The sequence below is a fragment of the Eretmochelys imbricata genome, chromosome 3, assembly GCF_965152235.1.
Source record: "Eretmochelys imbricata isolate rEreImb1 chromosome 3, rEreImb1.hap1, whole genome shotgun sequence".
Taxonomy (NCBI): domain Eukaryota; kingdom Metazoa; phylum Chordata; order Testudines; family Cheloniidae; genus Eretmochelys; species Eretmochelys imbricata.
This window is the reverse complement of record NC_135574.1, coordinates 121,359,316-121,377,345: the sequence shown is the minus strand read 5'-3', so window position 1 is coordinate 121,377,345 and position 18,030 is coordinate 121,359,316. Positions and strand designations below refer to the sequence as shown.

Sequence of the window (18,030 nt, the reverse complement as noted above, 5' to 3'; positions counted from 1 at the left end):
GCTCCAGCCCCGGAATCGGTACCTATAAAAGGAGCCGCATATTCATTTCTGAAGAGCCTCATGTGGCTCCGGAGCCACAGATTGGCCACCCTGCTCTAAATGTTGTCATAACAGAAGTGTCATTAGCCCTTGTGAAAGTTATCATTTTTTAAATCTTTAAAGAAAAAACCCCCAAAAGACATTTGCTCAGTTTTACCAGCACAACCTCACATATCCCAAACAAGTGAGCCACACTGACCCCTCTCCGAACCTCAATGAAACAGTCAGTTATGTATTCTGGATCAGCCCTGGAACATTTATAAGTGACACATATATAACCAGAACAGATTAGTTTCCTTCCAGATATTTGACGGGCCTGTTAATTAATTTCGTTGTGCCATTTCTGCATTTATAACAAATTGGACTTTAGGTTAAAATAATGCACAGCCTGTTGTATTTTGAGATCAGTTATTTTGTTTGTATTTTGCTATCTTCATCAAGGAATTTGTCATATTCTCTTGTCTGTTACTAGTTACCAGTTCAGCCAAAATTATCTTATAAACACCTTCCAAATGTATTTGTGCACAATTTAAATCAGTTCAAAAAAAAAGAGAAGGAGCAGCAGCTCTGTAGGTGCAAAGATATTAGCAAATGTTGTTTTCTATTCATGACACTGATGAGTAAGAATGGAGCTGCTTCCTGTATGATCACAGAAAGCAATGAATATCTGAGGTGGGACTGTTTTGGAAAACAGATAGAACTTGAGATTAGAGATGAGCAAAACCATAGCTGGCCTGTAAACTGCCATTGCCCCATAATCATACAACAGGACACTAGGGATGTGAATCCCACAGCACGTTCTCCAGCTATCTATTCAAGGTATTTATATGGCGCCTGTCACCAGAGTGTCTGAGTACCTCACAATCTTTCAGTATTTACCCTCAAAACACCCCTATGGGGTAGGGCAGTGCTATTAGCCCCATTTTACAGATGGGGAATGGAAGCCCAGAAAGGTGAGTGATGTGCCGAAGGCTACACAGGAAGACTGTAACAGAGTAGGGACTTGAACCCAGGTCTCCCAAATGCTAGACTAGTACACTAACTACTAGACCCTAGCTACTTTGCTAGGGATTATGGGTGGTAGGGACAATAGCTGGCAGTAGGACTAGGAGTTTTTCCTCCCATATCTGATACTCTGGATCTGACTTTGTCTGCACTTACACTGGGTGTAAATTGGAAGTAACTCGCTGAAGTCAATGGAATTAAACCAGTGTAAAACTTGTGTATGACAACAGTCAATGAGAGGGTTGGGCGAGGCAGGTGCTTTGTTCCCTGCATACCCAGATTGTGAGGATTGAGGAGAAGTGTCCGTGAAAGAGGCACGTCCGTGAAAACTCCAGAAGAAGGTACATTTGGCTCCAGAGAAAAGGGCAGGCCACTAGAGCTCCACAAAGACATATCAGTAAGGTGGGGGTAGATATGGGATTCCAAAAGGTTGGGGATTTTCTTGGATGCTTGGATTCTTATACTACTTAGCCACCCCCTCTGGCACCTATAGAAAAATACCCTTGATGTGTGACTTAACTACAACGGAGATAAATTTACTTTGATAGCTACAACAAAAAAGCATTTGGTATAATATAACTATGAACAGTATGTATGTATGTAATGGTGTGAACGCTGAAAACCCCCTTAAATTCATTGGGGTTACACTGACATAAAAACTGGAGTAATGTAGCAGTGAATCAGGCCCAATATGTGTTGATGCAAATCAACTTCTATGAGAGTGAAGTACATCCCTGTGCAGAAGGTCAGCACAAGGTGTAAATGGATTTGAGTGATGTGTAGGCCTTGGGGTCACTCTCTGTTTAGGGGTGAGTTTCACACTGAATGAATAATTCTCAGTATCAAACATTTATCAAGAATATCCTCATTTGAAAAGGAAATGATAAAACCGCATGATTAGCACTCTCTGTAATCCTGCTGCTAAAAACAGCAGAGAAACAATTGTCTAACTGATGAATAGACATTTAGAATTTTTATAGATGTCAGAGGAAAGTTAATTAGGTAGCAAATTCCTTTACAAGGGTGAATGTAGTTGAACATCTCAGAATTAATTGGTTCACACAGATGTAAAACATACTAGCATATTCATCCAACACATTTAACATGTAGGTCTGGCTTTCAGAAATTGTCAAATTAATTTATTTACCAATTCACAATTTTGTGTTAATTCACTGCAATCAAAGACACAACCGGACAACTTGACTATTAAATCTGATCCGGTCTTGAGATATTATAACAACAATAAACATGGTCATTGTAAGTGACTGCAGTGATAGCCTGATGACTGATGTTCTCTTGTTTCCACTCAAAACATCTGGAGACTGACAACAAAGAAGACGTGACAGATAAAACTGAACTGACTACAAATTCAATGAGATTGTGTCACCAATGGAGAGTCATTTTTTCACATGACTCCCATCCTTCCAAGATCTCCAAAATACTGTTACCAAAATCATCTCCCTTGTTTCTGATTCACTCCGTGTCACTTCCTCACCCCTTTGGGTCTCTGTGTCTGCTTCCCATTCCCTATGCATCAAATGACTTGTTCTCATCATCAAAGCACTTCGTCTCTGTCCCTGTGTCCAGTGATGCCAACCTTTACCATACCAGGAGAATGGAGCTTATTCAGGGTGTGTTACCATTAACTCAAATGCACACAAATTAAATGGCAGCGTCACTTGCCAATGTATGACAGGAAATGGGATTTAAAAGCACAAATTATATGAACTGCAGAATTCTCACTTTTTAATCCCTGCTCCTTTTTTTTGGTTTTCTTTTAGCACAAGGAGATATACTAGACAACTATGTAAAAACGGAGGGTGCTTGGATAGTTGCTCAAACAAAACAGATTTACAGAACAAACCGTAAAGAAGAATGTGCTGAGAAATGTGAAGCTGAAACAAAATTCACATGCAGGTAATTTCTGTTGTGTCCCACAGCTATATCCCATTGTGGCTGACTGAGTATTCTGCTTTATACGTTAAGGAAGCTTTCTAAAGGTGTTCCTCAGGAGTAAGTTTATTCTGAGGTTTGGAAGGAAAGGAAAAAATGCCCAGAAAGTCAATACATGGGAGATGTGGGTGAAAAGAGAAGATATGGAAGGAGACACCAAGAAGATGGTGTTTTTAATTTCAGCATACGTACTGGAAAAAAACATGGTATCTTGATGCACAAACCCTCCTGACAAACAATCTAACACACCAATATCCAGGTGCCTTCAGACCCTTTGCCATACATAGGCCTATAAGAAATGAGCTGGTCAGAAAACAGGACATCAGCAATAGCACTTGTTGGGTTTATCACATTCTTATTCTGCATCTTGAGCCAGAGGGTCCCCTGCACTAATGTGTGTGGACTAGATCTTCCCTTGCCTCCCTGGGAGGGAGGAAATGGCACCACCTCCACTCCTTGCTTCCCTGTAGAGGTCCTATGAATAAGGGTCTCTGTGGGATTTTGGGGCATTGGAGGTGATGGAGTAGGGAACAGGCCAACCTTCAGCACTGTCCCCTGCTCAGTCGCCATATATCTGACTGGATATTCTACTGACAGTTATCGTTCCTTGCAGCAACATTGACTGCGGAGCCAAGCATACTGCCTGAGGGATGGGGGCCAGTGGAGCAGTGCAAAGGGACAAGCCTGCACTGTAAAGGGAGGGTCCCTTCACACCAGGTCCTGTCCATCCATGGGGTTGGGACGCCTTCCTCGCTAAACTCCAGGGGTCCCCAACCCTTTCTCTTCCAAATGATGCTTCTTTGAAAACTCCAGAGGTGAATCTTATGGAATTTTCTGACCTTCTGATTCCCCTCCCTCCATTCGAACCACAGGTGATCTGGTGCTGAGTTTTTAAAGTGGTGTATAACTTGGCAATCAATTTAAAATCTGCTGTAAGTTTTAAAAATGGCAAAGATCCACCGAGAAACAACTTTCATTTAAAGGGGCTACCAAACAGGATCACAGAAGTCACTGCCAGCTACTATTTTCATGCAAATGAATCATCACCCATCCTCTGTGAACCACCCCTCCTTTCCTCCCTTCAGCTTAAGCTACGCAGAGGATGCAGAACTTCAGCAACACTCCTGGAGTTCTCACCCAGGAAAGGCAAGATTGGACCAAGTTCCTTAAAGAAATGTTAAAAACACACATGTATCTTTTGTAGAGGGGTAACCGTTCCCTGCTGGGACCTCTGCATATACAATATCATCCCTCAGCCTCCTGATTGCTAGTGTGGAAGTCAGGGCTGCAGCCATGAACCCTGCCCGTGGAACCTGATCCTGCATCACTGAAGTTTATGGGGATTTTGCTGCTGAAGCAGGATTGAGCCCCTGTGCCTTTGAGCCCTTGCTCAAGCCTGGTTTTTAGACCAATGGGACTTCTTTGTATAAGTACTTTTAAATCAACAATGTATGCTGATTAGCATGGGGGCAGGGGGAGACCAGGAGAAGAAGGTTGCATGAGAGGGAGCATGTGATACCTTTATATAAATACTACAGGAATGGATTCAACATTGCAGCTTAATGTAATGTTTCTGCTGTGTTTTGGCCCATAATTGTTGAACACTGTTTTGTTTGTGGTGTTGTTTTAGTAAAGGCAGCCTGTCATGGTGTATCAGGCTTTGCTAGACCAGGGAAAAGCTCCAGGGAAAAGCTGAGTGTAGGTCAGACTTAATTAACATGAGCTAGCTAGGACTCCTTTAACGTAATCACTTTTCCTAGTGTGAAAGCAGGCTGACACCTGTCATTCAGTTTGTGCAGGTTGAGTTGTAGCCTAAGCAGTTACAACCTACTCCAGACAAAGGGTAACATTTTCAAAATGTGCTGGAGAGACTTAGGAGCCTAAGTCCGATTTAGGCACTTCAGGTGCTTTTGAAAATTTTACCAAAAGCCTAAAATGTCTCTAAACTGCCGTGACTGATAAAATCTAAAATGGATAATGAAAAATTTTCACTAAGACAATAATTTAAACAACATTAATGACCGTTTCTTACACTGCTTTCCCCTCTCAATTTCAACAGGGCCTTTCTATTCACCAGTAAAGATCAACAGTGTACTACATTGCCTGAGAACACCAAAACATCGGAGTTGGTTAGAAGAACAGATGTAGTGCTCTTTGAGAAGAGAAGTATGTATATATTTTGATATTACTTCTTTAATATATGCTCACCTGACAGAAATATATCCTTGACCACTTTTCTGAGGTTGCTAGTTTACTGTCATTTATGGTGGTGATGATTTCTGTGAGATGGGTGCAGGGAAATGGACTGAAAACACTAAAGTAATTCCATATAGGCCATTGAACAGTCCTCAAATGGTAATACACCCAGCTTGGGCTGGATTCAAACCATCCTCCTTGAAGGGAAAGGATGTAGATGCATTTCTAACCCTCCATCTAGTCCCAAGCATTTTATGTTTTGGGGATCACACATATTGAACATGCTTCAACCAAAAAAATAAAAAAAAAGGGATACATTTCTCCACCCATAAATGTTTGCAGCACTCTGCTTAATGGGTCTGGTGGAACCTATTATCATGTGAGTTTTCAACCCTACTTGGTTTCCTATTTCTACGCTTTATTTTCAGTTCCTTAATTTTCTGTTTATGTGGTTTAAATATGTCCCAGAAAACCAGGGAGGAGTCAACGGAAGAAGCATTTGATCTCATATTCTATCCAGTGGCGAATTAACCATTGGACCAGTGGGGCCTGTGCCCAGGGGCCCTGGCCAGTTGGGGCCCCCCAGAAAAATGGGCACCCCAACTCACTCTGCCTGTCCAGCACTCGTGCTGGGGAGGGGGTTGGGGCGTAGGGGCTTGCCCCACTCTACCTGCCAGCCCGGGGCTCTGCCAGGGAGTGGGGTTGGGGAACAGGGGCTTGCCCTACTCTGCCCGCCTGCCTGGCGTGCCAGCCAGGGAGCGAGGCAAACTGCTGCACCCCGACTCTGCTCCCAGCAGGAGTGCTGGGCGGGCAGGGTGCGCCACAACCCTGCTCCTTAGCAGGAGCGTGGGGAGGAGCGGGCGACTGCAGGTGGAAGGGAAGGGAGGTTCCCCCACTTGCTCTGGCTCAGGGCCCCACAAAACAGTAATCTGCCTCTGATTCTGTCTGTCTCTAAACAATGAATCTCTCAATAAGAAAATATCGAATATCCATGTTTTTTATAAGCTCCCTTTTAAAATCTCTGTTCAAGGCTTATAGTATGCTCAGATGAGTGGTTGGGTTTAAGACTGTTTTTGGATTCCTTAATTCTCCCCTTGAAGTAAAATTATAGTCAAGCCTTGAAAAGACCATAGGCAGTGAGAAAAATAAATTTCCATTTTTAAATGAGACCACTTCTACCAGTTCCAAGGGAAGAAAAATTACATAGTAACATCAACTGACTGAAATGAGAGTTCTTGGAGAAAAGAAAGGTCTCATTTGCTAATCATTCAAACACCTAGGGTAACTGGCTAGCATACCTTGTAGTGTTTATAGTGACCTGTGTTAAATGATGCTGTAATCACCAGTAATACTTTTTCACATTTTTTGATGAGTTTGAAAAATATGCCGAAATACTAAGCTTCAGACAGCCTTGAAGCAGGTCTCATTTACTGCATAATGGTTTTATAAGGAAAACACAATGGACCACATTCTAAACTGGTATAAATTAGCATATTTCCACTGATTTCATTGACTTCAGCTCTGAAGCTGGCCCAGAACCCCCAAAACTGGAATTTAAACATCAATGAGCTTCATCAAACTTCATCCTAGCTCTCACATTCACATCCTGGAACACCTACAGGATAACATAGTGTAATGTGTCGGACACCAAGAAAGAGGCTAATTTGTAGAAGCCAGTAGCTTCAATAGTTGCTAGATAAAAGTCATATCTCTAGTTTATGATCAACCAAGGAGATTTTGTTTTGATGATGTAATACCTGTAACTTGATATCTTCCTTCAGAGTTGAGGCAATTAAAATTTCTCTGGCTTTGGAATTAGCTGTCCTGCTTTTGCAGTTTAACTCAGTTGAATTACTATAATCTCTTAAAAAATTAGAAAAATAACAAGCTTTATTAACTCATCATCTGTCTCTTAAATGTTACCAGTTAAAATTCTTAGTTGGTGTAAATGGCCCAAATGCCACCAGAGTTATTTGCACTAACAGAACATTGGCCCTATGACGCCAACCCAAACCCAGTAGCTAGAGCTTCCAGCTGTATAGTGCATATACAGCTCTCTGCCACTTTCTTTTTTCACATATTCCTCATAGAAAATTGACTTAATAAGTCATTGGTATTAAAAGCCATACTCAAAAGTTTGAAGCCACATCACTTCCATTAAAATAGGCTTAAGAATAGTGGACTTTGTAAATGTCTTTACTTAACATTTCAATAGTGGGAGTTTCCTTTGAGTAAGGATTGAATAAAAACTGAACAAGGCCTTAAAAGTTGGCCCTGTATAGTTTTTGTTATAAATCTGAAAAATCAATGGACACATGAGCAAGTGATGAAGTAAGATGAAATTAACTCTTCACTTATAAGTAATTAAATATTCCCATTGACACAATATAAATACTCCAATGAGAGGGCCAGATTCTTATTTTGGTGTACATGGCTGTAAATCCAGAGAAAGGCCAATGAATCACTGAGAGCAGAATCTGTCCCATAACACCACAACATTGTAACTCTTTGTCATTAACACATGATGCATTGATGACAACACAATGACATGTCAACCCTGAAAATGTGTTTGGGACACTGTCAAAATCAGAACTATCCAGCAAATATAAGGATGGGTGATGATCCTACCATATGCAGACTGAGATTTTCAAACAATTCTAAAGGAGTTTGGTGCCCAAATCCCATTTAAACTCAATGGGATTTGGACATCCAACTCCCTTAGGATCCTTTGAAAATCTCAGCCGTGGATCTTGGGGGTTTCCTGTTAAACAAGCTGACTATATAAGCCAATCAGTAAATATGGTAGAATTGCGAACCCCAAGCATTCGAAAACCAGAAGTCAAGCTAGAAAAATCACAAGATTGGCTTAAAAACCATGAGATATTTAAAAAAGAAAATGTGGGGGGCTTTTTATTTTCCTTCTGTCTTTTAAGCCATTGGAGTACACTCAGGTCACATTTTCAAGCGCCTATCTGCAGCCATGAAGGCTACAAATTTGCTATTTTTTTTCTATTTGAAAGCTGAAATTCTCATCTAATCACTTCCAGAAGCTGGGGCTTTCAATAAAATCCTAATATAATAAGATTAGTGCTAAAATCAAGGGAGTTGTCAACTCTTGATTTAGTCATTCCTTTATTTTAATTTGTACTAACTACACAAAAAGATCCAGTCTAGTTTCCAATAAGCTTCTTTCTGTACAGTGGCCTCCGACATAAGGCATGAAGGAACTCTGACTGTTATGCATGAAGCTGCGAAACTCCCTGTGAAAAGTTTAGGACAGTGCAATACATCTGGTTCAGTGAGATTAGAGGTTTTACTGGAGCCTACTGAGTATTTAACTGTGTTCCTCTGTAATTCACCTTATTATTGTCAGAGTTTTAAAGCATCTTGTATCAATCCTAAAGATAAAACCATGTTATCTGAATATGTTGTTACAGAACAGGAAATAGGAATGAAGGATTTGCCTCATTGGCTCAGATCAATGATTCGTGCAGTCTATTGTGCTGCCTCTGGCAGTCACTAATAGCCTAATGTGTCAAAGGAAAGTGAACGCTTCCCATTAGGCATCTAAATGATTATGCAGTGCTGTAGATGGAACCCAAATGAACAGCTCTTCCCTTTTGTCCACAAGAGGTCATCTTACACTCTCAAAAATGATACTTGATTACCCTTCTCTATCTTATCTTTCACAGCCACAGATGCTGTTTGATAGGGAAAAATGTGCAGATTTTTTCCCAGAACTTCCCCATTAAACATGTTATAAAACACAGAAGCCAATTTAGTTTGTGCTATGGAAAGAGGGATGGAAATTAAAGGCCGTATTTGGACTTATCAATTTGTAAATTGTTAACCCAAATGAACATGGGCTTGAGTTTAGGGTTCAAAGTTGGTTATTTGTTAGCAGATGGGAAAAAAACCTAAAGGTTATATAAACTGTCAGAAGTTTATTCAAACAAAAAGAGTTTGTGTCAGCACTTGACTGCTTCAGTGTTCATTACTTCAGATTTTTGAACGTGAACACATTGCAAAACGACTTAGGGTATACAAAATTCTGTGGTAGACTAGCTATTTATCCATAAGTATAGTCTGGCCAGATTAGAAATAGGCCTGAATCAGAAACCCAGATCCAAATACCTCTCAATTTTAGGAAAATCTGGACCCCCATCCATAAACAAGCAGTAAGCCTAATTCTCCTCTTACTGTACCTAGGTAAATCAATTTTATGTCAATTGAGTTACTCCAGATTTACACTGATGTATATAAAAGGATAATTATGCTCCTACGGTAGTTGTGGTGCAGGTTATGTTGAGAAATTTTGAAGCAAAACTGAGAAACAACAAAAATTCTCCATAGCCAATGTTCAAAAACACTGAAACCAACCTGATGAAACCCAGCCCTTCTCAGCTGGAGAAAAGGGAGACACTGAGCATTGACACTTTATTACCAGGAGCAGGGGAGACGCTGAGCATTGCCATGGGTGCTTGTGCATGTGGAATGGGGGAATGGGGAGGAAAAATAAAGGATGCCAGAAGTCCCCTGAAAAAAAAATCACCACCTAGGCCTATTCCAGATCCTCTAAAAACAAATACCAAGTAAAACCTGTCCTAAATGACCAAACAAGGGACTGTCAAAAATTGGTTGCTTAATGGAGATCACGTAATAAAAGTGGAGCAGGATTGTATTAGAATGCTTGGTGACACTTGTGGTAAGTCGGTTTAAACAAGTGCATGCCAGTAACGATTATCTCCTGTACAGATTTCATTGTGGTAAACTGTGCTAGAATGGTTCATACATGAACCAAGATGACACTCACCATTATTAGCTCATAAAATGAAGAATTTGTAACCCTCAAGGTTGCACTAATTTGCACCTCGGGACCAACCTGGCACCAGGAAATAAGAAAGACTGCAGCATGATAAATGTTGTTTTTTAATGGTGACCACCGGATAGGAATGGAGTTTACATGCATGCTGTATGTCACTGCAAATGGGCACGGTTGTGAAGAGTCACTCAGAGATGCTGCTGTTCAACATCTGCAATTTCAGATGTCCAACCCATAGGCAGCCCTAGTTCCATCAGCAGTAGCCTGGTCAGCACTGAGCCCTACAGCTGTCAACTGCTCTGTAGTCTTAGTCATAGGTTCCTTGATTTGGGCACGGTTTTTCCAGACCTCAAAGGCCAGTCTTGGATGGCTGCGAGGGGACTGGACAAATCACTGACAACTTAGGCTTTCAGTGCTACTGGTCATTTTACATCTTCAAGACTATCTTCATAAGGAAATGATATAGCTAGGGTGACATCCTGGCCCCACTGAAGTCACTGTCAAAACTCCCATTTACTTCAATAAAGCCAAGCCTTCACACAATTAGGCCAGTCCCACAAAGGCCAGCACTGCCCAAAATTCAAAGTTTAGCTCTATCAGACTCATCCAGCTTCATCTTGTGCAGTGGTGACTCATGGTTTCAGCATAATTCCATAAGTGAGTCAAGTTTCATTCATAAGCAGGGGGATCTCAGTGAAATACGTGGTCTATGTTTACTGTTTGTAACAAAACCCAAACTTGAGTAGGTCTGAGTTACAAAATTCTACCTTTTGAATCTCCAAAGTTCAGGCATGTTTAGATCTGTGATTCTTTCTGGGGCCCACTCTGCCTGAAATCAGGTGAGTTTCATCTGCTTTTAGGTTTTGTTGAAAATATTTTACTTGTAATAGAGCTTTACTTGTAATAGAGCAACACAAACACAGAGGCAATAAAAAAAACTATGTTTTATTCCACTCCCAAGAAGGGAGCATTATAGCTGTTGTAATCTGAACTCACCCTTCAGAAACAACCATAATTTGTTATATCTGTTTCCCTAAACATTTTTGGTCTTTACGTAAACATTCAAGTGATCTTCCTTATGTATGTCATTAAAATTTGCAAACTAACCTATTTTTACTATAGCACAACTCTGGGGTTTTGGAGGGTGGGAGCAAGAGAAGATTTGGAATGTGGGTATTTAGGCTGATTAGCATGTGTGTAGAATCTGTATATAGTTATTTAATTCAAACAGATGTGACATTATGATACTGATAGATAAAAATGTATTTCGTGTCAGTGTATCTTTTAGAATGCAGGACTGGTAAGGGGAAGGACTATAGAGGAACAATATCTAAAACTCAGAATGGTGTGCCCTGCCAGAAGTGGAGAGACAGTAAACCTCATATACCTAAGTATGTCCTTTTCATATTTGTGTATATGTTATTCTGAACCTATTCCAAGCCATCCATATTAAATGTGTACTAAAGAATTTTGTAGTGTATATCATTAAAGCAAGTTGTTCAGCATTCAAACTCATTGGTAAGAAATCATTTCCTCCTTGTCTCAATCACTGTGATCTCTACCTGTTCTCAGAAAGACCTGCAAGGCTGACATATTTCTAAGCATCTATGAAATTTATCCTTCAGTGATTCAAGGGGATGTACTAGATGACCAAAAGGATGATTTCAAAGATAGCATTTCTGGCCAAATTTGGTGGTCCTTAAGCAAGCAAAACATTCATTGGATGAAATCCTGGCTCCGTTGAAGTCAATGGCAAAACTTCCACTGACTTCAATGGGACTAGGATTTCACCCGTTCATTTCAATGAGTGCTAAAAGTGGCAAAGGAGATAGAAGTTACATCATCTTATTGGAGACCCCCTTGCATGTTTCCATGACAGTATTTTATGGCATTAAATGAGAAGCCGTCAACAAGATTGAACTGTTAACCTCCCATTCACACAGGATGTGTTAGTATCACATGCAAGTTGTTGACAACTCTCGTATTTAGTTAATGCCCTTTTTTGCGTTCCCCAGGAAAGTGTTCTGTATGAAATATTGCTCTTTTTAACTATGTGTGTTAGAAAAACACAGCAGGCAGTTATTGATGGAGCTCAGACCCTGGCAGTCCAACAGCAACAATCCGTTGCAAGTGTAAAAGAGCATTCTGGGTCTATGAGGCTGTCATATTTCCTACAAACTGTAGATATGAAGCTGTTGGCTTTTCTCCAGAGTCATCAAAGAACTGACATCCAGTAGCTATGAAGAGGCTACTAATGACAGCCACAGAATACTCTTCAGATAAGGATTTCAACTCTGGGCAACCAAAGGGAGCATCTATTTCCTTGGTCTTTCATGTGTATGACTAGAGTCCAAAATCACCTGAGAAATTAGGACATTTCACTTTCGCTGTAATGGCATTTTTATTTTATTTCAGTTATACACCTGACAACAGTCCCCTTGCAGGGTTAGAGGCAAACTACTGCAGAAATCCTGATGAGGATGAAAAAGGACCCTGGTGTTACACAACAGATCCTGATACCAGATTTGATTACTGTAACATCCAAGAATGTGAAGGTCAGGATTCACACACCAAAGATCTTTTTACATCACCATATCTCTAAGTATGTTAAATTGTGCAAGTGCTTTTTTTTCAAAGTATGGAAAATATTAGCTCCCTGACCCCATTATCTCTTCATTTGAGACCATGCCAGCAAACTTGAATCCAGAAGCTGCAAAAAACTTCCTCAGGTGAGTAGTCTTTATTCAAGTGACTTGCAGGATCAAGCCCCTTGTTGTTCTTTTGGGTAGCCTCAGTGGTATTAGAACAGTTCCCTAAGGTCAACATACAAGTACATGTGTTCCAGAGGACATACCCTTTTGACAATGACAGAGGAGGACATCTTTTCTTGGTTAATATTATTGTACTGCATTAGTATCACATCCTATTTTTAATCATCAGACCGATCCCACCATAATATATCTAAGGACATCAAAATCTGAGGACCTGGCCCATTTTTGTGGTAGTTAATATGGCTATTACCATTGGCCTTAATTCAGCAAGGCACTTAAGCACAAACCTAACTTTAAGCATGTTAATAGTCCCATTGATATTAATAGGTCCCCTCATTTACTTAAGTTTGGGCATGCGCTTAAGTACCTTACTGACTCAGGGCCTTGTTTGTATATGACCTTGTTCTTGGATGTTATCGTTCATGGCAAAATGCCATAATTCTGTCTGGAAACTTTCAAAACTAAAAAATAGGGTTTTGCCACTTCCCAATGGTTTTGTTTCAGCATCCCACTTCAGAGTCACTTAACATTTCCATTATAACAGCTCCTTGCCAGATCATTGTATGGTACAAAAGGACTCATAATTAGAGACGAGCCTGATCCAAAAATCTGGATCTGAAGAAACTCCTATTTGAGGGAGTTAAAAAAACAGACACAGATCTCAGTTTTGTGCTTCAGGTCCATTTGTGCTTTGAATTCAGATCCAGCTGGGACTTAGCACGAAAGTTCTCAACAAAAAGGATGTCTCCCTGAATGGCTTAAATTGTATAAATATTTAATAGACATCATGGAATCACAATTTTCGGTTGGTTTTAGATACTTTTTGATCTGCTCTAACTAGAAAATGGCATATTTAAGAAAAGAAAAGAAAAAGAAAAGAAAAGAAAAGAAAGATTGACCTGACGATCATGGTCATGCAAACAACGGCCATTGACACCAGTGGGAGTTTTGCATGCAGACATATGGCATGGGCCAGTCCTGAAAATCTTGCAGTCACATAAAATTTGATTCAGTTGATGAGCATAAGCACCATGAACTTCTAGGGATCCTTTGCTCAGTGCATAAAGAGATTAATCTTGGTTCAACTCCCCTATTCTAAACATATGGCTCTTCCTTTATTTTCCTTCTAAATCTCACGCAGACAATTCTACTGAACCCAGGTGGGACTTCCTCTGCTGCATGGGGCACAAGTAACTTGCAGGTTTAAACTAGAGAAAATGGTGATTCTCTGTAACTTGAAATCTTTAAACCATGATTCGAGGACTTCAGTAACTCAGCTGGAGGTTAGGAATCTATTACAGCAGTGAGTGGATGAGGTTCTGTGGCTGGCAATGGGCAGGCAGTCAGACTAGATGATCTTGATGGTCCCTTCTGATTTCAAAGTCGAATCTATGAAACTTAATGGATTATGTTCAGGAAATCAAATGAACATCAATCCAGAGGGTTGGCCTCGCCATGGTCTGATTGTTGAGAGTAGTGGGAGAATGTTAGCTGTTTAGTGTCATCATATTACATCCCATGGAACCAGAGTCTTCATTATCCAAGTCAAGGAGTACTTGTGGCACCTTAGAAACTAACCAATTTATTTGAGCATAAGCTTTCGTGAGCTACAGCTCACTTCATCAGATGCATACTGTGGAAAATACAGAAGATGTTTTTATACACACGGACCATGAAAAAAATGGGTGTTTTTATACACACGGACCATGAAAATTGAAGTGATAAACACCCATTTTTTTCATGGTCCGTGTGTATAAAAACATCTTCTGTATTTTCCACAGTATGCATCCGGTGAAGTGAGCTGTAGCTCATGAAAGCTTATGCTCAAATAAATTGGTTAGTCTCTAAGGTGCCACAAGTACTCCTTTTCTTTTTGCGAATACAGACTAACACGGCTGTTACTCTGAAACCTGTCATTATTCAAGTCATTACTCTTTAAAGGAAGCTACGTTGCAAAGGAAGTTTCGACAGTAATATATACATCCTAACAGCTCCTTAGGAATCTTCTTGTCATATCATAATTTTTTAATTGTAATTTTCATTGTTTTTATTTAAAAAGATACACTATAGTGTAACCAATAAGCCAAATAAAATAAAGGTATTTAAGTAGGTGAAGTCACCCACCGGTAGAAAGACGCTTGCCATTTTAGAATAGTCCTTCACTCTAGTTTTGTCTTCTAATTGGTCTCTTGAGCTGATGGCAAGTCCAAAGGGAAAGTTTCCGGACCAGTGCTATTCTTGATTTTTTTCTTTGTTTTCACTCCGGCTTGCCCATACAGAAGAGTGTATGCATTGCAGTGGCGAAAACTACCACGGCAAAATCTCCCAAACCGAGTCTGGGATGGAGTGCCAGCACTGGGATTCTCAGAAGCCTCACTCGCATGGGTACATCCCTTCAAAGTAAGTCATAACCAGTAATAAAATAACTGATCAGCTAGATGGACCAAAGACCAGGGAAATAGCCCCTGGGGTCTGGAGCCAGAAGGGAAAAAAGATGGTTAAATTATTTTTCATAGTAATTTTCCAGTTTCATGTTGATAATACTTGATCATGTTTTTTGGTGGCCAACCTCTCCGTTGGCCATTTGAGCCAATACATTTTTGCATGTACTTGACGTTTTGCTTGTTTGCCATACTAATACCATCGGCAGCCTTTGGGAGTGTGTGTGTGTGTGTGTTTTTAACATCCTTCCCTTAAAAAGAGAGGGTTGGGGAGGCAAAAAGTTCTGTTTTGGTCCAGGGCAACAACAGGGCTGATCTGCTACCTCTCAGTGCAATGGAAAAAGGTAAATCAACATTCCTTTCTCTTTTCTTTCTGTTTCTTTGGAGGCCACTCCAAGTTATCTGAAATTCAAGCTAGGGAAAATTGTAGTGACTGAAGAACCTCAGAAGGCTCTGAGGTTTGGTTCTGATAATAATTAATAATAATAATACCTAACATGTACATGCAACTTTTCATCTATAGATCTCAAATTACTTTACATTGCTAAGCATCATAGTCCTCATTTTATGGATGGGGAAACTGAGGGTTTTTTTATGTCTCATTGTTTTACTGTGTTTCCCCTGCCTGTCCTTTTCCACTTGTTGTCTCTTGTCTTTTATATAAATTGTAAGCTCCTTGGGATGTTCTTTGTGCAGCGCCTAGCATATTGAGGTCCTGGTCCATTACTAGGGCTCCTAGGTGCTACAACAATACCAATAGCAAAACAAACAAATAACACCTATAATATAAGGGCAGAAATTTCAGAGATGCTCGACATCCAGAGTCCCAATGACTGGAGTTGTCAGGGCTGAGCACCTCTGACTATCAGGTCCTAAGTGGCTTGCCCAAGGTCACATAACAGCTCAGTAGCAGAGCAGAAGTAGAACCCAGGTCTCAACTCTCAGGCCAGTGTCTTATCCACTGGACTATGCTGCCATTCATAAAACCTATAATAACCACCTTGCAAAACTTGAATGCTTGGCCATATTTATCTGAAACTTTTAAGATCTTTTTAGTGCTCCCCATTCTCAGCTGATGTATAGAACATAACAGCTGGTGACATGAAACCTCCTCAGGTGGCCCTTCATTCTTGTCTTATGAATCAGAATGAACAAGTAAGAGGTTGAATCTGAAAGACAGTAACATTTTAAAGTCACCGTCCCCCTTTTGTTAAAGACAGTCTCTAATAAACACATATTGAAACAGACAAGCTTACAGAATATCAGAAGAAAGATGAGGTAATATTATGAAAGTTTTCTGCTCTGAGATCTTAAAAAAATGGAAACCAGAGAAACAGATTTATATGCTTCACAACTTTAAGCTGACCTGCCAGGAAGGAATATCTCCTGCAACGTCACAGTATTGAACAAATTGCCTGGGTGGTGGTTTGGGGATTCCCTTCCTCTGAAGAACTGAGATTAGTACAGGAGTAGTCAGAGCAAAGGTTTGATCCCCTGGGGCAAATGCTTGATTTCTTTCTTTCTCTTTTATCTTCTTCCCTCCCTCATGCTAAACCAGTTCTCTTCACCCTCTCCCTTCACCACCACTGTCTCTGCTGACCCTGACAGTGTTTGTGTTCAGGGAATAGAGAGATAGTGATTATGTCTAGATCCTGAGCAGTCAGCTGGGAGGCAAGCGTCCTGTACCTTCTCCTACACATGTGCAATCAGGAAGAGCTAATCACACCAACTGGTCCAAAATGTTGAGGGGAAAAGGAAAATGGAAAACTAGACATAGGTCACTGAGAGCAGAGCACAACACAGTGGATCACATGAGCAATTTCAATTTACAGCAAATATATTCAGATTTTTAAAATTTTGTAGTATGATACATTGCATAAAGGCGAGCTACTTAGGAAACGGCCAAACAAAGCAATATCTCCTTTTAAAAATAGCTCGCTGTTAGAGAAGGGTCTAGTAATTCCTTTAGGCCCCAGTCCAGCAAAGCTCTTAAGCACATACGTAAGTTTAAGGATGTTCTGCCTCCTTGTGTGCGTGCATCATGGCACAGTATTTAATTAAATGGTCACATGCCATTTGCTGTACAAGACCCCTGTCTCATTCAGTGCACAGAATGGACAATGAATGAGGCTGTGGATTGCAAGAAGAGAAAGGATGTTCTCTTATGGGTAAGAAACTGGACTGCGACTCTTATTGCTGGTCTGCAATAGTCTTTCTGCATGATGTTAGGCAGAACTACCATAGTGCATATGAACAAGGGGCCCAAATGAGGTTGCACAGGTAACCTTAATTCTGGCATTTCCTAACTTTTTGAGTGTTGACTTTGGAACCTTACTGTTCTTTTAATATAGTTTTTCCTATGTAATTTATATTTCATTCTTTAGCCCAGTATCAGAGTGTCCAAAAAAGCCCCTTGTGCCCCAGAAGGGGCAATTCATACTGTCAGCCATTAGTGAATTAGCTTCTTAATTTAAACTTCTAATTTTCAGCTTTCCAGAGAAGAATCTGAGGATGAATTACTGCCGTAATCCTGATGGCGAGCCTCGGCCCTGGTGTTTCACTACCAACCCCACGAAACGCTGGGAATTTTGTAACATTCCACGTTGCAGTAAGTGTTACTTATGGAGATTGTGGAACCCAAGCTAGCTATCACGGCAGGCAGTTGCAACAGGTAGACGCTAGAACCAAAATGTAGGGAAAAGTTGGGGGTGAGGCTGGAGGGTGGAATCCATCAACAAATATTCCAAGAAGAGCCTTCTGTGCCAGGGAAAGTGCATCATTAATAGAATCGTTTACTAAGTTC

General features: G+C 40.5%; 1 protein-coding gene across 1 annotated transcript in view; it reads left to right on the top strand.

Moving 5' to 3' along the window:
- The first annotated feature begins 976 nt into the window (after positions 1-976).
- The window catches only part of LOC144262403 (plasminogen-like), a 58,758-nt gene continuing 41,704 nt past the window's right edge, over positions 977-18,030 (top strand). Inside the window, exons 1-7 of the mRNA XM_077812163.1 lie at positions 977-992; positions 2,826-2,961; positions 5,057-5,163; positions 11,292-11,406; positions 12,431-12,570; positions 15,066-15,186; positions 17,717-17,835. Coding sequence (XP_077668289.1) covers positions 977-992; positions 2,826-2,961; positions 5,057-5,163; positions 11,292-11,406; positions 12,431-12,570; positions 15,066-15,186; positions 17,717-17,835 — 754 coding nt within the window. The remainder of the gene's footprint in view (positions 993-2,825; positions 2,962-5,056; positions 5,164-11,291; positions 11,407-12,430; positions 12,571-15,065; positions 15,187-17,716; positions 17,836-18,030) is intronic.